The sequence below is a fragment of the Vicia villosa genome, linkage group LG3 (assembly GCF_029867415.1).
Source record: "Vicia villosa cultivar HV-30 ecotype Madison, WI linkage group LG3, Vvil1.0, whole genome shotgun sequence".
Taxonomy (NCBI): domain Eukaryota; kingdom Viridiplantae; phylum Streptophyta; class Magnoliopsida; order Fabales; family Fabaceae; genus Vicia; species Vicia villosa.
In genome coordinates this window covers 202,011,500-202,027,528 of record NC_081182.1, presented here as the reverse complement: position 1 = coordinate 202,027,528, position 16,029 = coordinate 202,011,500, and the positions used below count along the sequence as shown (strand labels likewise).

General features: G+C 35.3%; 2 protein-coding genes across 2 annotated transcripts; both read left to right on the top strand.

Moving 5' to 3' along the window:
- The first annotated feature begins 963 nt into the window (after nucleotides 1-963).
- Nucleotides 964-2,899, top strand: LOC131659733 (uncharacterized). The gene is made up of 6 exons (XM_058928885.1): nucleotides 964-1,440; nucleotides 1,534-1,739; nucleotides 1,862-2,235; nucleotides 2,367-2,419; nucleotides 2,504-2,614; nucleotides 2,777-2,899. Exons 1-6 carry the CDS (start codon nucleotides 964-966, stop codon nucleotides 2,897-2,899), a joined length of 1,344 nt encoding a protein of 447 aa, XP_058784868.1.
- A 5,580-nt stretch (nucleotides 2,900-8,479) lies between these two features.
- LOC131593302 (F-box protein SKIP5) lies at nucleotides 8,480-11,533 on the top strand. Its single transcript, XM_058865751.1, has 5 exons — nucleotides 8,480-8,725; nucleotides 9,147-9,291; nucleotides 9,375-9,453; nucleotides 10,746-10,804; nucleotides 10,894-11,533. Exons 1-5 carry the CDS (start codon nucleotides 8,563-8,565, stop codon nucleotides 11,246-11,248), a joined length of 801 nt encoding a protein of 266 aa, XP_058721734.1. The 5' UTR covers nucleotides 8,480-8,562; the 3' UTR covers nucleotides 11,249-11,533.
- The last annotated feature ends 4,496 nt before the right edge of the window (nucleotides 11,534-16,029 follow it).

Sequence of the window (16,029 nt, the reverse complement as noted above, 5' to 3'; positions counted from 1 at the left end):
AGGCCAAGTATTGTATGAAATATGAGTATACGTTAAAATTTTAATCTTGTAAACTTTAGAGAAACAATTTTGTCGGTTGATGTCATGGATATTTAGCTACATGCTCTTACAGAACCAAATTTGGATTATGGTTGACTTATCAGCGGAGAAGTCTCCAGAACCAAATTTGGATTATGGTTGACTTATCAGCGGAGAAGTCTCCTATTGGATGTAGATGGGTTTTTAAAATTAAATACAAGGTAGATAGTTCCATTGAAAAGTATAAAGCTAGGTTGGTAGCAAAGGGATATACTCAAATGGAAGACAATTAATATTTCGCTTAAATGCACTTTTGACCTCCTTAGTTTTATTTTTCTAAATTTTTTATTTCCCATTTACGAAATTCAACATTTTGATCCCCAAACATTCTTGTTTTTTGCAATTTTGAAGTCCCTCTCCAAAAATGCATATGTGACACTAGGAATTGTTGACATGTCTAAAATAACTTATGTCACGTCATTTAATTGATTTTGATTGATAATTTTAAAATTAAGAAATATTTTATGAAAATGTTAAATAATTATTATCTTCTTTTAAAAAACATAAAGCCAAATCCCTTTTGCCCTAATCCTCTAATCATTTCTTTCTCTATCCTTCGAAACCCAGAACGGTTAAGATCTTCATCGCCCTCCTTCGTCCAAGCATCAAGGAAGATGAGCAATATTCCACCCATTCGACCATCCTCGACATGCAAAGAAGATGTTCGTTTCTGTATGAGGTATGCTTTCTTAACTTGTAATTTTTCATCATATTGTTTTCTGTTATACAATATTCTGAATGTAAGTTTTTTATTTGGCCATACCATCTCAAAGTCACTGCATTAAGATAAGGTTTCATCATAGGGGAAAGTTAGTAGAGAGTCCTGTTAAATGGTATGTTAATTGTTTAGTGTCTGAATTGGATTGGAAATGGGATACGGACTACATGTCGTATATGGATTTAGAAAATTTGATAAAGGATGAGGGATATAGGAATATCAAATGTATATGGTACTGTAACCCTAAGTTTTGCTTTAGTCGTGGCCTTAGACCCATAAACTGTGATAATGATGTTCTTAAGTTTTATAAGGATATTAAGGGTTTTGAATTAGTGGATGTGTATGTTGAGCACTCAATAGAAGTGACTCATGTTGTTAAGGATGATGTTGATGGTTGTCCAAACTATGGTGATGATGAAGCTGATTCTGATGTTGAAGTTATAAGTAATCTTATTGAGGTTGAGGCTGAAGTTGAAAAGGACAATGTTAAGGCTGAAGTTGAAAAGAATCATGTTGAGGCTGAAGTTGAAAAGGATCATGAACCTATTGGAATGGATGATTCTGATGATGATGATGATGAAGACTATATTGTAAGTGAGAGTGAGATAAGTAGTTATAGTCATGAGTTGAATGAGTGTGATGTTGTAAGTGAGAATGTTGGACAACATATGGATTTGGACTGGACAACTATCATTTAATGTGATGAGACTAGTGATAAGGCTATATATTTTGAGAAGGATTATGATTCAGATATGTTGCATACACCTAATGAGAGTGACAATGATGAGGAACAAGAAAAGTTTCCTTCTTTTAAGAGTGATTCCTCAAAGTTTGAGCTAGGTATGGTGTTTAGTAACAAGGAAAAGATTCATGAGGTTGTGGCAAACTATGATTTGAAGATGAACAAAAATGTCATATCAAGAAAAATGATGGACAGAAGATGGTGATGAAATGTATGGAAGGCTGCACTTTTCACACGAGGATTAGTAAAAGGGTTGGCAATCAATTTTGGCAAGTTGTTAGTTTAGTTGATGAACACAATTGTTATAGAACTCCAAATAATAGGCAAGCAAAGACTACATATTTGGCTAAGCAGTTTGGTCACATTCTTAGACACAACCCTGATATGAAGCCAGCAGGATTGATTGCTCAAGCTATTGATAGATGGGGAGTGAATTTGTCACGTGATCAGGCATATAGATTTAAAAGAAAGGCTATTGATTTGTTACAAGGTGCTTCGATGGACCAATTTAACCATCTGAGAAGCTATGCCCAAGAGTTACTGAAATCTAACCCTAATAGTAGTTTTGTGATTAGATGTTCTCCTTCAAATGAAGGCCATGTATTTGAAAGGATTTATGTATCTCTAGAGGCTTGCAAGTATGGTTTTGCAATGTACTTTAGGCCATTGATTGGGTTGGATTCCTTTTTCTTGAAAGGTAATTTTGGAGGGCAATTGATAGCTGTTGTTTGGGAGAGATGGGAACAATAGGATTTTTCCTATTGCTTATGTTGTTCTGGAAGCAGAGAAAAGATTCTTGGTATTGGTTTATCAAACTTCTATTGGAAGACTTGGAAGCTATAAACAAAAGAGCTTATGCTTTTATTTCTTACCAACAAAAGGTAAGGCTCTTGATATTTTTTCATGACTTGCAAATATTCATTGATCTTGGTTGTAACATAGTAATTGTCTTGTTTGTATATTAGGGATTGGTACCAGCAATTCAAACGGTGAGTGCTCGTGTGGAGCAACGCCTTTGTGCAAAGCACCTATATGGAAATTGGAAGAAGAAAAGTCCAGATCTTGAATTCAAAGAGGTTATGTGAAGTGCAACAAGAGCAACAACTGTGCTAGAATGGGAAAGGGCAATGGCAAAGATGAAGAGCGTGAAATCGTCAACATGGAAGGAAATGATGGATATCCCTGCACATTATTGGAGTCTATCTCACTTTAAAACCTATTCCAAATGTGATCTTCAGGTAAACAACATGTGTGAGACTTTCAATAGGGAAATTTTGGAATATAGGGATAAGCCAATCATCACTTTATTGGAAGGGACTAAACACTACCTTACAAAGAGGCTAACTAAGAAAAAAGAGTAATGTTATACCCCAAAATTTGCCCACCATATTCTATACTCAAGCTCACTTGAAAACCAAAAGCTTAAGGGCTTGGCTGAATGCACACTTTCCTAAGCAGGGACTTCTTGAGTTAGGGTTTTGCATTCTCTGGAGAAAATTAATGAATCAAGGCCTCCAAAGGGTTTCATGTGACTTAAGATGTTTCAAAATATCCCTGTGACAAAATGCAAGCTTCAAGATCACTCAGTCAATTGCTCAGGTAGTCAACAGTCGACTAGTTTGACCTAAAAGTCAATTGTGGTCAAAGTACACTCAAAATTCCTAATTTTTGGTCAACATCCTCATTTTGAAGTATCATTCATCATTTGATCAAGGATTGATTATAATTCATCAAGAAAAGTTCAGAAATCAACAAAACTCAAAATTGCAAAATTAGGGTTTTTAACCTAATAGTCAACTGAACTTTGACCAGCCATAAGAGATATAAGCCAAAACATTACAGGTCATTTTGAAAGTCAACAAAAAGCAGTTTTTTGTCAAAGCCCATATCATTAAGATAACTTCTCCAAACACAAAAAATCTTCCAAAGTGGCTTGTAAAGGACATCTTGGGCTTTCCAAAAAGTACAAGAACACTTTCATAGGATCAAAATTGAGGGAGATATGCCTTGATGAAGTTGACCTTTTTTGGAAGAATGCATGAAATAATTAATGACCAAAATTTGATTCTTTTTCAAAAAAGGCCAATTCTTTTGTGATTCAATCTTGGTTCTCATATGTTCAAGGGCATTCACAAAATATCCATGATTCATGACATTTTTATTTCATTTTTAATTGAATTTTATTCATTTAAAGTTTAATTAAAGTGAGATAATTCAAGAATAATGCAAGGAAGCTTCATGTGATGCAAGCAATGACCATTCAAGATGCTTAAAGATCAGATTTTCCAAAGGGAATGAATGCACTTGAGTGATTAAACCATGGTTAAGTTTTTAACCTAGCATAAAAGAATATTTCATTCTTTTTCCACAAAATCAATCATGGTCTTTTCCATTTGCTTGGCCTCCAAGATCAAACTCTTTGCCTATAAATAGAGCTCAATTTTCTCATTCAAAGAAAGGAGAAGAACAACAACAACAACAAAGTCATAGCTTAAGAATTTTATATTTTCCAAAAGTTTCAATAAATTTGTAAAAATCAAGGCTCATTCAAATAGCCACTTTCAATCAATTTCAATCACTCTATTCCACTCTTGGAATATCATAGAGTAAGCATCATGTAGCTTGTAACATGTAGTAGTGTTAGGAGTTCATGAATCAAAAACTCCATATTTATGCATATTTCAATTTTTATCAAAAAAAATAAAAGAGCACAACAACAACCACAAAGCCCTAGCTCAAGGCATCACTCCATATTTTCCAAAAATTCAAAGAAACTTACAATTTTCGAATTCATACTTGCAACCCTTATTAATCAAATCCAAGCACTCTAATCATCTCCTAGGACCTCAAAAGGTAAGTTTGGATCAATCACCATGGCCATACACACCCAGAACATGCATACATAAACTTCCATATTCCTTCATATTTTCAATTTTCGTAAATTGCATTTATGTGATGTTTTAATCAAAACTAATGATGTATTTGAGTTCCATATGAAATTTAGAAAAGGTCTAACATAATACGTGTGAAGCTAAAGCCTTGGATCATGTTATGCCATTCTTGAGGTTCAAAGATGGTGATGCTTCGTATCCATAGTTACAACCATTTTTAGACCAAACCAAGGACACCATCGTGTTTAGAAGGCCCTAATTAGGTTATCTGGGTCATTGTTGTTCTTGTTCATCTTCGTTTTGCAGGTGGTTCAAAAGCATGGAAATCTGAAGAAAAATTCGCAGGAAAATCCGTAGGTAAATCTGCAGCTAAATCCGCAGGTAACATAAAGAAGAAGATGAATAGTGCACGTTGAAAATTTGACCGCTTACACGGCAGCTTCCCTCTTTTTCATTCGCCAGTCTGAGTCCACGTGGGTTCCCACTTAAATGAACTAAACCTTAGATCTAGTGCTAAGTGGACCACGCTCATGCCATGTGCCATCATTCCACAGCTATCAGATCAATCATCAGCCACATCCAACGCTCTTGAGCCTGCATCTTCACCATAGACCCTCAGGGTCTACCACACAGGATCCTTTTATTTAATTTTCTTTAATATCTTTTAATTAATTTATTTTCTTTGCATAAATAATTAAAAATACTTTAAAAAACCAAAAAAATATTTTAATTTCAGTTTTAGGTGGATAAAATGTTTAATTAATTTTTGACTAAAAAATATTTTATCTTTATTCATAATTAATTTATTTTTCTTAATTTATTAGTAATTATGTAAATATTGCTTTTTAATTATTTTCAACCAATCAAAAAACTCCAAAAAATATTTTCCTTTTATATTTAGGTTTATATTTTTATAATCTAATTTTTGACATAAAAAAAGAATATTTTTCTTGTTAGGTTAATTATTTATATAATTATTTATTTAATTAACTTAAAATCAATTCCAAAAAATCACAAAAAAGTTAGTTTAGTTTAAAATTAATTGACAACTATTTTAGACATAATTTAGACTTGTTTATTTAGGTTTATATTTTATTTCTATCATTTGGACTTTTAATTAGATTAATTAGACTTTTAATTTAATTAAAAAACATGAAAAAAAACAAAAAAATGGATTAGGTTAAATATCATTTGCCCTCACTTCATTGAAGTCGTCATAAGATTCTGTCCCTCGAAGTTGCCTTGTAAAGGATGATTGTCCCAATTGTTAAGGTATCCTCGCCTGTTGCCTAAAAGATTAATGACTATTATATCCTTCCCTAAAGACTATCTACGCTCTACATGGTAGGGACAGTTTTATGGTGAGCGATAATTTCTCAATGACCCTTCAACATCCAATGAAAGGACTTCATACCCTCTTATGATATGGATAGCCTTTTCAAACTGAAAAGCTAAAAGAACATTTTTTCTAACTTAGGATAGGTAATCTTAAATGCTTGCTCATATTCAAATCAAACTTTCAAATTGCTTTTCACACCCCTTTTTCAAATCAATTCAAAAAGGCTACGCTTATTTACAAGCTAAAGTCCTTATTCAAATCTTTTTCAATCACACACTACACTCTTTCAAGCAATTCAAACAAAGCGAGCTAACCAATTAATAGCCCAGGAATAACCATGGATACAAAGGGTGCTTACACCTTCCCTTTGTATAACCTACCCCCCGAACTCAAAATCTTTCAAAGGTCTTTCTTGTTCTTTTTGCCTTTCCAATTTGATAAAATAAAAGTCGGTGACGACTCTTGCTATCCGCAACACTTCTAAAAGGTCAGTTCTCCCACCGTGTTACAAGTAACTACAGTGGTAACATATGCACTTGATACTTTTTCTCCTGTAGCCAAACTTACTACAGTTAGATTGCAACAATAAAAGGGTGGCATTTGGAGCAATAAGATGTCAACAATGAATTTCTTCATGGTGATTTACATGAAGAGGTCTATATGACTCTTCCTCTTGGCTTGTCTGGTTTCAATGCATCAAAGGTCTGCAAACTACAAAAGCCCCTGTATGGCATAAAACAAGCCAGTAGACAGTGGTATTCCAAGTTATCTTTTCTTTTCATTTACCTTGGTTATCAACAATCCAAAGATGATTATTCCTTGTATGTTAAAGCTGATCAAAATTGTTTCACAGCATTGTTAGTCTATGTAGATGATATTGATTTGGCAGTTGATTCCGCTAGTGAAATTAAGAATGTTAAACATCTCTTGGATCGGCGATTCAAGATTAAAGATCTTGGCCAGTTAAGGTTCTTCTTAGGTTTTGAGATAGCAAGTTCCAAAACAGACATTTTCCTCAATGAAAGGAATTACACCCTTGAGCTTCTAGCTGTTAAACCATCATCTGCCCCATTTGATCAAAATACCAAGCTTTTAAGGATTTGTTTTCTTTTTATATATAATCAAATATTTGACTTTTGCATGTGTTTTGGGTTAAGAAAGTTTTATTTATGATATCTATTGGTAAGATTAAATTTGAGGAATTTTAATTTGTTCAAGATTTATTCAATCAAAGTTTCTTAATCAACATTATTAAGATTGAGTTCTTGTGCTTCTGAGAAGTCCAGTTACATTTAAGATCTAAACCTTAATGGGCTTTGAAGTTGGACCTTTGTTACTATTTAAGAAATCATTATCAATTGTGAAGACACATACTCTACATTATTATGTTATGCGTGTTATTTTGTTTTGAGTCTTGTGTTTGTTTTTGTGTAATACTTTATTCACGTGTCTTATTTTGAAAGTTAGGAGAATAGAGTATTTAAGTTGTAATATTGTTCCATCATTTATATAATTTTGTAACTATCCAAACACTTGGTAGAATGTTTGAGTGAAAGTGAGAGAGATCTCATATTCAGGGATTCTTAAGACGTAGGTTGTTTTGCAACAAACTAGGTTACCAATTTTTATGTTGTTTATAGTATGCCTTTATTCTTCCCACATTGTTACGACATTATGTTTACCAATTTTTGTGTTATTTATAGTATGCCTTTATTCTTCCCACATTGTTACGACATTATATTTGACATCTTGTTATCCAGATAACATAATTTCACTCATTATGAGAGTGTCGATTGGCTCAAACCCGTCGAAACGCATCATATGGGTGCAAGGTAAAGAGATAAAAATGTCGTTAAAGTGTTTCTAATATTAATGTCAATGATCACGTGTATAACTGAGGTGTTTACTACTGGATTGATATATCCACATTTAATGGTGTATTTCAGTTTGAGGTTGAAACACTTATGCCCCAGTCCAATAGTGAGGAGATAGGGTACTATAAACACTCCGACGTTAAAATCAATGAGAATAGAAAGTGAGAGGCATTCTAGATTAGAAAAAAAAGTTGTATCTTGATTTGACGAGTCTTACCTTCCTTTTATAGTCAAGTTTTATAAGGATTTAGAGACCTAAAAGCTTATATGCATAATCAATGCCCAAAGTGACAGTTGTCACAATATCATTCGTTTTGTGACGTGAATGTCATCCTTCAATCATTTGCTTTGATCAGATGTTTTGTTAGCACATGTTCATGCATGTTCCCGCAACCTTATACCTTCTTTTTAAAAAGATTTGTCCTACGACGGTTAATATTCGTTGATATCTTAGTCTTGATCCAACGGTTCTTAACCTTGAGACTTTCAAAGATCAAATCATACTTTCTTCATTATAAATATACTCATTGACCCAAACGAGAATTTTTCTTCTGAATTTTTCATGTAAATATACTAAATAATTTTAAAACACGCGAAACATTTTTTTTATAATGTTTTTTACTTTTAGTTATGGTGTTTAAATATGAGCATATTTTAAAAATACAAATATAATTTTTTTTCTTATAAATATGCAAAAATTCAATTTCTTTTTATAAGAAAATACAAATTGTTTTACATTTCTAACATTGGTTCAAATATGATTATGTGATAAAGTCAAATATTTCGTAGTACCTCAGTTAAGTCTCGTGCACGTGACAATTAAAGTACAAAAAACATCAACACAAACGTAAAAGCCAACCAAACACGATCTTACGAGTTTGCGGTGTACGATGTAGAGACACAAACTCGCCTCAAACTTCATGAACATGACGGTAATGGAAAACCACCAACATCAACAACAAGATAATAAGGAACAGTTGAAAAAGTGTCAAAGGAAAAAAACCTCTCTTTGTTCTTCTCGTATCAATAATCTCGATGATGGTTGTCTTATGCACATCTTCAGTTTCCTATCCCCTATTCCAGGTATAACCCTTTTCTTTTTTTTGCTTAAAGTTTTAATCTTTATGTGAAATTCAACAATACCCAGATTTTTATTTTGATGAATTGTTTTGGGATTTGTGATGGTTGACATTCATTAACGTTGGTAATTTATAACATATGTACTAGGTTTTGAAATTAGGTTTTTTTTCCTCCTCACTCAATTAACTTTGTTTTATAAGAAAATCAAACATGATGTGGAGTGACATATATGTTAATTGAGTTAAATGAGTGTAATTTGCTGATCCAGTGTTCGATCTCTGGCGGAAATATTTATTTATATTTATGTATTAATGTAAACAAGTAGTTGATATATTGATATTTATGAATCGAACAAATTTTTATTCATAAATATGATGTGGATGTGGAGTGTTTTTTTATCATAAAGCTGCTATTGAGTTTGCAGATCGGTTTAACACCGCCCTCGTTTGCCACAGATGGAATTACTTGGCGTGTCATCCTCGTCTCTGGCTTCGGGTAGATCGATCGGTTAAAGACTTATCTGAGCCTGGTGTTTTCCCAAATATTGAAACGGCTGTTTCTGCTTCAAGGTATGTCAAGTTGAAGTTATTTTGGTGGTGCTGTAAGTTTTTTTGTAGGCCGTTGATTCTAATTACCGGTTTCTTTCTTTCAGGCCGGGTGATACTATTTTAATAGCGGCTGGTGGAACTCATCGCGTGGCGAACATTCAGATAAATAAACCTCTATGCTTGGTCAGTTATCCAACTCTTATTGTATATGGTGGTGGGGGAATCTAATAAAATATATTTAGTTGATTTGTGAATTTGACAAATAAAGGGGCACCGTCACCTCTGAAAAAATGTGTGTCCGTGTCCGAAACTGACACAGACACCTCTGAAAAATGTCAGAAACCGACATCAACACTTGTTATTACGTTTAATTTATTCATTTTTTAAAATATTTACTGGTGTCGACGTGTCAGTGTCATGAAAGCAGTTTCATCTATGTGTTTTTGGTAGTAAAATGAATGTTTAGAGGGACGGTCGCTGGCTTCGGTAAGTACTTACAATGGTTGTCATAGATTACCAACCAATGAAAGTTTAGTATCAAACACAAGACCTTTTGTCCATGTTCTTTAGTCCTACTATAGCCACTGTTGCCAGTCACGGATCAGCAATTTGTTCAAATTCTGCTATGCTATAGTGAGATAGTACGACTATAGCCAATATTTGACAGCACTTAGCTTTCGGGTGTCCCTGCATAGCTACCAACTAAACTGATTTGACGGGACTTTCAGTGTATTTTATCTTGTTATTTTGTGGTTTTAATTAATGATATTTTGTCATATTTTTCACATTTGAAATCTTTCACTCTTTTTATTGAAATTTATATATGATATAAAATACAAAATGTTACGATAAAGGAGAACGTGAGACATGGATTTCAAACAAATTTGTAATTGACATACGCCAATTGTTGTAGCTACAATACAAATAAACTAGAATAACAGATTTATATACATTATGGATTGAATTTAATAATTTGTATACGTTAGGAGTAGCTTTAGTTAGAATAAGACCACAAATTGGTGAAATTATGAACCTTAGAAATGGATATCAGAAGATAAACACGACAAGAACTTCTCAGATATCCAACCAATGTCATGCAGGAAGAACTTCGCTCAAACTCCCACAGAAATGGAGAGTAGAATGCGCCGCTCCTTCTGCAACTAATCGTTTTATCTCCGAAGTTATTTTGAGGCTGCAAACATGTTCGAAAATGTTCCTTCCATGATGATTATTCTTGAAGCAAAAAAAGGGTGTCAAAACAAGTTTTTCCAAAAAGTTTTCATTTTTTTTAGAGTACTATAAACAGAAAAATAAAGTGAACAGACTGTTTTTTTGTTTCATTTTATGTCTCTGCCAAATGCGGGCACACAAAATCTTTACTTGGTGTTTGTCCTTTAATTCGGAGAAAACCGTAAGTGTCAGTGCTAGAATTTTTTGCCATATTCGCTTTTCCAGAACCAACATTCTTTGTTCAGATTGGTGCAGGTGATATTCCAGATGACACGATGATCACTTGTTCGCGAGGCTCAGACAGGTTTGCATATCTAAAATTTAAATTATGCCGTCCATGTTTGAAATCTTAGCATCATGTTGGTATGCACTGTTTTTGTTTTGTCTGAGCAGTGCACTCGAGTTTCTCTCCACCTGCAAATTAGCAAACTTAACCGTGAAGGCCGAGCTCGGTTGCTGCTTGCTTCATCGAAGCGGAAGGCTGATTATAGACGGATGCTTACTACAGTGCGAGTCCAATCCTCTCGATTTTCTCTCATGTCCCATCGTAAGTACTGCCTGTAGCAGCGAGGTACTTCCGTCACAAACCAAGTGCAACAACGGTGTATTTGTTTCTCAAACTCGCATTGAAGGAGGCGCGAAAGCCGTTTTGACTAGTGGAGATTTGGCGCTGCAACGAGTCAGAGTGGTCTATGCAAGAACTTCTCTTCTATTCTGGTTTGATGTAGAGCAGATGTTATCAAATTGACCATAACTGGTCCATGTGTTGTTATTTAATTTAGTTTAGTGGATTGATGATTGTTTTTCTGCTCTTGTTGTGTATTATTCTCATTTGTAACAATAATTTAGTTTACTATGATGTTTATGCTGTGTCGCGTCGTCTAACTTCGATGTAATAAATTAGTTGTGTCCGAAAGGTTATTCGGTATGTTAGGTAAAAGGTTAAATGTATTGAGTTGCATGGCCACACAGTTCTTGTTGTAATGTTTGTGAAGATTATCCAGATCAAAGAACCTAATGTGTTCTTCTAGTAGATTGGAAGTATTGCAGAAAAGGTTTACTGTTAGACGCTGGCCTGAGGATCTAGAGGGGGGGTGAATAGATCTCACGCAGTTTTTCCGGAATTATTACGAACTAGAGCGAAAGCGGTTCTGAATCGACTTGCGTCTATTCCGGACCGCTATTGCAAGGGTCGTATATGTTACAAAACCACAAGATAATTGAGATTAACGATGAAGTGATATGTTATCGAATCAATACGTTTCACAACTGAAAAACAATTAACTTCTAGATTGACAAACTTTGATTTGCAATGCAGTAATAATGGAATAAGCAAAAAGACAAACACTTGGTGATAATGTTCAAATTGATGATGATTCAAGATATGGTGAATTGTAATGTTTATGCAGAACTTTAATTCACAATTTTAACACTTGAATCGTTAATCAATTTTGCAATTATAACCAATTATGAACAGAATGTAAATAAAAAGGTAAAAGCGACAAGAACACGATATTTGTTTAGGCAGTTCGTCGATCGTCCTCGCTACGACTACGTCTGCCCCCAATTCCAAATTGAAATTGGGAAATCTTTCATTAATGTTGAAAGCAGTTTATACAAAGAAGATAACAAAGCGATAAACGATAAACCACTTATGTCGATCCTTTGAATCTTCTTCCCCCTTAATCTTGAGCAAGATCAAGGTGATCCAAGAGTTTCACTTTGATTCCTTTCTGCAGTGTCTTGATTACTTGAACCCTTGTTCCTCAATCGTCACACTCAGCCGAATCCTCAATGAAAACCTCTTGATAAAAACCCCCAAGAACCACCTGTCGTGGAGGACAAAACCCGCAGATTTTATTCACCAAAAACCCCACAAATCTTCACCCACTAGGAATCTTCAATTCCGTTCCATGGACGTTATCGAACTCATCACTAACCCTCAACGCAAGAATGATTATGTGTAATTGTGTTGGAGATGATGAAGAACGAAGATGAGAAGCCTTTGTGTATCTTTCAGTCGTTGGTGTTGTATGCAATGAATGAACACTTGATAATATATATGAGTGCCTGTCAGTTGGAGCCAAGAATAACAGACATTTTGGCATTTTTGATCAGTTAGGTCGACCTCTTGTAGAGCTTAGGTCGACCTAGCAGAAGTGCATTAACTTGAAATGATTTTGCTCCCAGTTAGGTCGACCTGATTTGGAAGTAGGTCGACCAGAATCCACTTCAGATGCGTTTTGGAGACATTTCCTCAGATTAGGTCGACCTAGTTGTTGTGTAGGTCGACCTAGCAGAATGATATGTAATTTTCTTCATTTTAGGTCGACCTGTGTTGGGCGTAGGTCGACCTAACTGCTGCTTTTCTGCATGTTTCTTATTTGGCTTGTGTTGGGTCGACCTATATGCATAGTAGGTCGACCTGCTCTGTTTCAAATGACCAATGCTTGCTTTTCCTTGAGTTCTTCTGCTTGTGCCTTGTTGCTTGTATGCTTATTGAGTTTGCCATGAATCAAAAACATCTTTGTGATTGTGATCTTGTATTCACATACTCCCCCTTTTTGATGATGGCAAACCGATAGTAGAAGCTTTGGCAGTAAGTGATGAAGGCTCAACAAGGCTCCCCCGTACACTCAGCATCTATAACAAAGCTCCCCCGTACACTCAGCTGATCTCCCCCGTACACTCAGCTTCTATCTCCCCCTTTGACAACATCAAAAGAGAAACACAGAAACAGAAGAGGAGAGTAACAAGAGAAACATAAAGAAAATACCGGCATTCATAGTAATAGTTAACATGTAGATAGTGAAACCATAAGAACCAAACATGTTTTAAAGGAACACCACAACATACATAATAATCCAAGAGATTAACAAAAAAAACAGTACGACAACATATAGGATTTTAACATAATGATAATGAAATGAAATGCAATGATATGATGATATGATGGAGAATGCATCCTAACGCCTGCCTCTTCTTCCTCTTCCTCTTTGAAATGTATGAGGTCGATCTTCTTCAACTTGTTCCAACAGATCCAGCACATACATGTTGAGAGTGTTGAAGCTTTGACTTATGTTGGCATGACGATGCAATGCCGTTTCCTCAAACTGATTCTGTCTTAGCGTAGAGTTGGAGGCAAAAGTCTCAAAATCGCTTTTGTGGTCTTGAACTAAGTTGTACAACGATTGATATTGTTGTTGTTGTGCGTCATAGCGATCTTGTTGGAGTTGTTGCATTTGTTGGAATTGGAGCTGTTGTGTGTCGAAGTGTTGTTGTTGTAGGAATTGCATATTCTCTAACATGGAAATGATGTTGGTTTGATCCGGCGGAGGCGGAGCCGTGTATCCCCAAGGGATATCCTCTTGTTGTGGTGGAACATATCTCCAATTTGCATCCGTATCTTGCGCAACATCTTCCATGTGGTGATCATCATTTGCATTGTCTTGATCAAGTCCTTCTTCTTCATTTCCTGCATTGTTTCCAAACTCCGTGGGATCATCATAATTGTAAATAACCTTCCAGGTTCCCTTTTGAATGAGATAGTAGGTTTTCCTTACTGGATTCCAATGGTATCCCATAAGAGTCAAGGTGGTTTGTGAGAATTCTTGAGATTGGTGTATGCTGATGTAGTGTAAGTGATCAAGCCGCATGCCGAAGTGATTGACAATTGTTTGAATAATTGATCCATAACACAGGGCTGAAGTTTTCTGTTGGACCTCATGAAACTTTGCAGCTAGAAAGTAAGGCCAATGTATACGGGTTCTGTTTTGCAGCAGATACATGAGTATGACTTCATTCCTTTCAATTCTTGAGTACCCTCCTGCTCTTGGTCGAATAATTCTTGAGATGACCCAATTTAGGAGCCTAGGATCTCTCTTTAGGTGACCGGCTGTTATTGTTTCATTAGGTTTGTCAAAGACGGAAGGGTCTTTGAGGATAGACTTCATGTAGGCCACATGGTCATAGATTCCCGGTACGTCCCCGTCCTCCATACATAATTCATCACCTACAATTTTGAGGCCAAAAATACTAATCCAAGCCCGTTTGTAAACAACATGCAACCTAGAGCCCATTTTGAAACGGAAATTACAACCATCCCCTTTTGTAAATCCTGCATAGAAAGCCCTGACGGTATTTTCACAGTACGGAGTATCACATTGCACTAAGGGATGAATATTTTGATGTTCAATCAAAGCAGCGACATCAGGGATATGCATGTTTTTGACTAGATTTGGGTCATAGGTATATTGCTTAACTATTTTTCTTTTCATCTGCCATTTCTCAAAATTTTCCCTATAATCAGGATGAATAAGAGCACTTACCGGTTGAGATGATGAACTAGAAGCAATTTCCTTTCCCTTTCTCGATTTTGGAGGCATGGTTGTTGAGTAGTAGAGTTAAAGAGATGATCTTTGACACTCTTTGAACTTGAGGAATTAGGGTTGGCCGTACACAATGATATGAGAATGAGAGGGAATGAAAAGATGGATGATTATGAATGAGTGGGGATGGCTCGGGTCGACCAACAGACCCAAATATGGAAATATATCAGCAGTAGGTCGACCTAAATGGAGACTGGGTCGACCTGACAGAAGTAATGTGAAAAATGATCAATTTAGGTCGACCTAAAATGTGGGTAGGTCGACGTAACTGAGCATTTTTGATTTCTGCTGAAAGTTTTCTTCTGTAGGTCGACTCAGATGCAGGGTAGGTCGACCTAAGTTGCTTTAACTGTTTGAAATGCCTTAGAAATGTTACTATATGATGTATTTTTGCTTGGTTACTTGCTTGTATGCCCAAGACATGATATGTTATGAATGGAGATGATAAGCACATATATGTAATTGAGATATATGGATAAACATACATGAAGTCACTATAAGCATGTTAATTGATAGCATATTATAGTATCAATAAATTTTTTGGAAGTGAACAATAAGCATGTTACCGCTTTCTCAATATGTAGGTGTTTTGTCATCATTATGTTGTATCTTCTTGTCAGTGTGCCACAATCCTATACTTGATGATGAATTTGTCTTGTTAGAGTGTTTCATGTCTTGGTTTCTTGATTTTGCGAAAAACTCATCTGGAGTTGATTACTTGATGTTCTCCCGGATGTGAGACAGGGTCCCAAACATTTTTCTTCTTAGAATAGGTTTAAATTTCCTTACAATGCAACTTGCCAATTGCACATCAAGTAATGCGTCCTTTGTGTTTTTCGGGTTAACTTGTATTTGTGATGTATCTTATACATTAGTGGTGGCCAGGTCACCTACACTCTCTTTGCCAAGTATAGTTCTTCAATCTGCTGTCTTCATAGATGACATACCAAGAGTGATATGTCTTCTTTTATGTGTCTTGAGCATCAGCTATCAAGGGACCACCACCTTTCGGCGATGTCAAGACATTTTTCCTGCAAAAATTAATTTAGAGTGGAAGGTCCCCAATCTTCATTGGGTCCTAGATGGTGAGTACAGACATTGTTGCACTTAGGCAACCATTGAAATACGCCTTTAGGAACTA

What these genes read in the sequence shown, in the direction of transcription:
- LOC131659733 (XM_058928885.1), top strand. Translation starts at nt 964, where the DNA reads ATGTCGTATATGGATTTAGAAAATTTGATAAAGGATGAGGGATATAGG. An exon ending in AGTTGAATGAGTGTGATGTT is followed by an intron (nt 1,441 to 1,533) that starts GTAAGTGAGAAT and finishes TATTTTGAGAAG; the next exon opens with GATTATGATTCAGATATGTT. An exon ending in CAGATCTTGAATTCAAAGAG is followed by an intron (nt 2,615 to 2,776) that starts GTTATGTGAAGT and finishes TGTGATCTTCAG; the next exon opens with GTAAACAACATGTGTGAGAC.
- LOC131593302 (XM_058865751.1), top strand. Translation starts at nt 8,563, where the DNA reads ATGAACATGACGGTAATGGAAAACCACCAACATCAACAACAAGATAAT. An exon ending in ACGGCTGTTTCTGCTTCAAG is followed by an intron (nt 9,292 to 9,374) that starts GTATGTCAAGTT and finishes TCTTTCTTTCAG; the next exon opens with GCCGGGTGATACTATTTTAA. An exon ending in TGTTCGCGAGGCTCAGACAG is followed by an intron (nt 10,805 to 10,893) that starts GTTTGCATATCT and finishes TTGTCTGAGCAG; the next exon opens with TGCACTCGAGTTTCTCTCCA.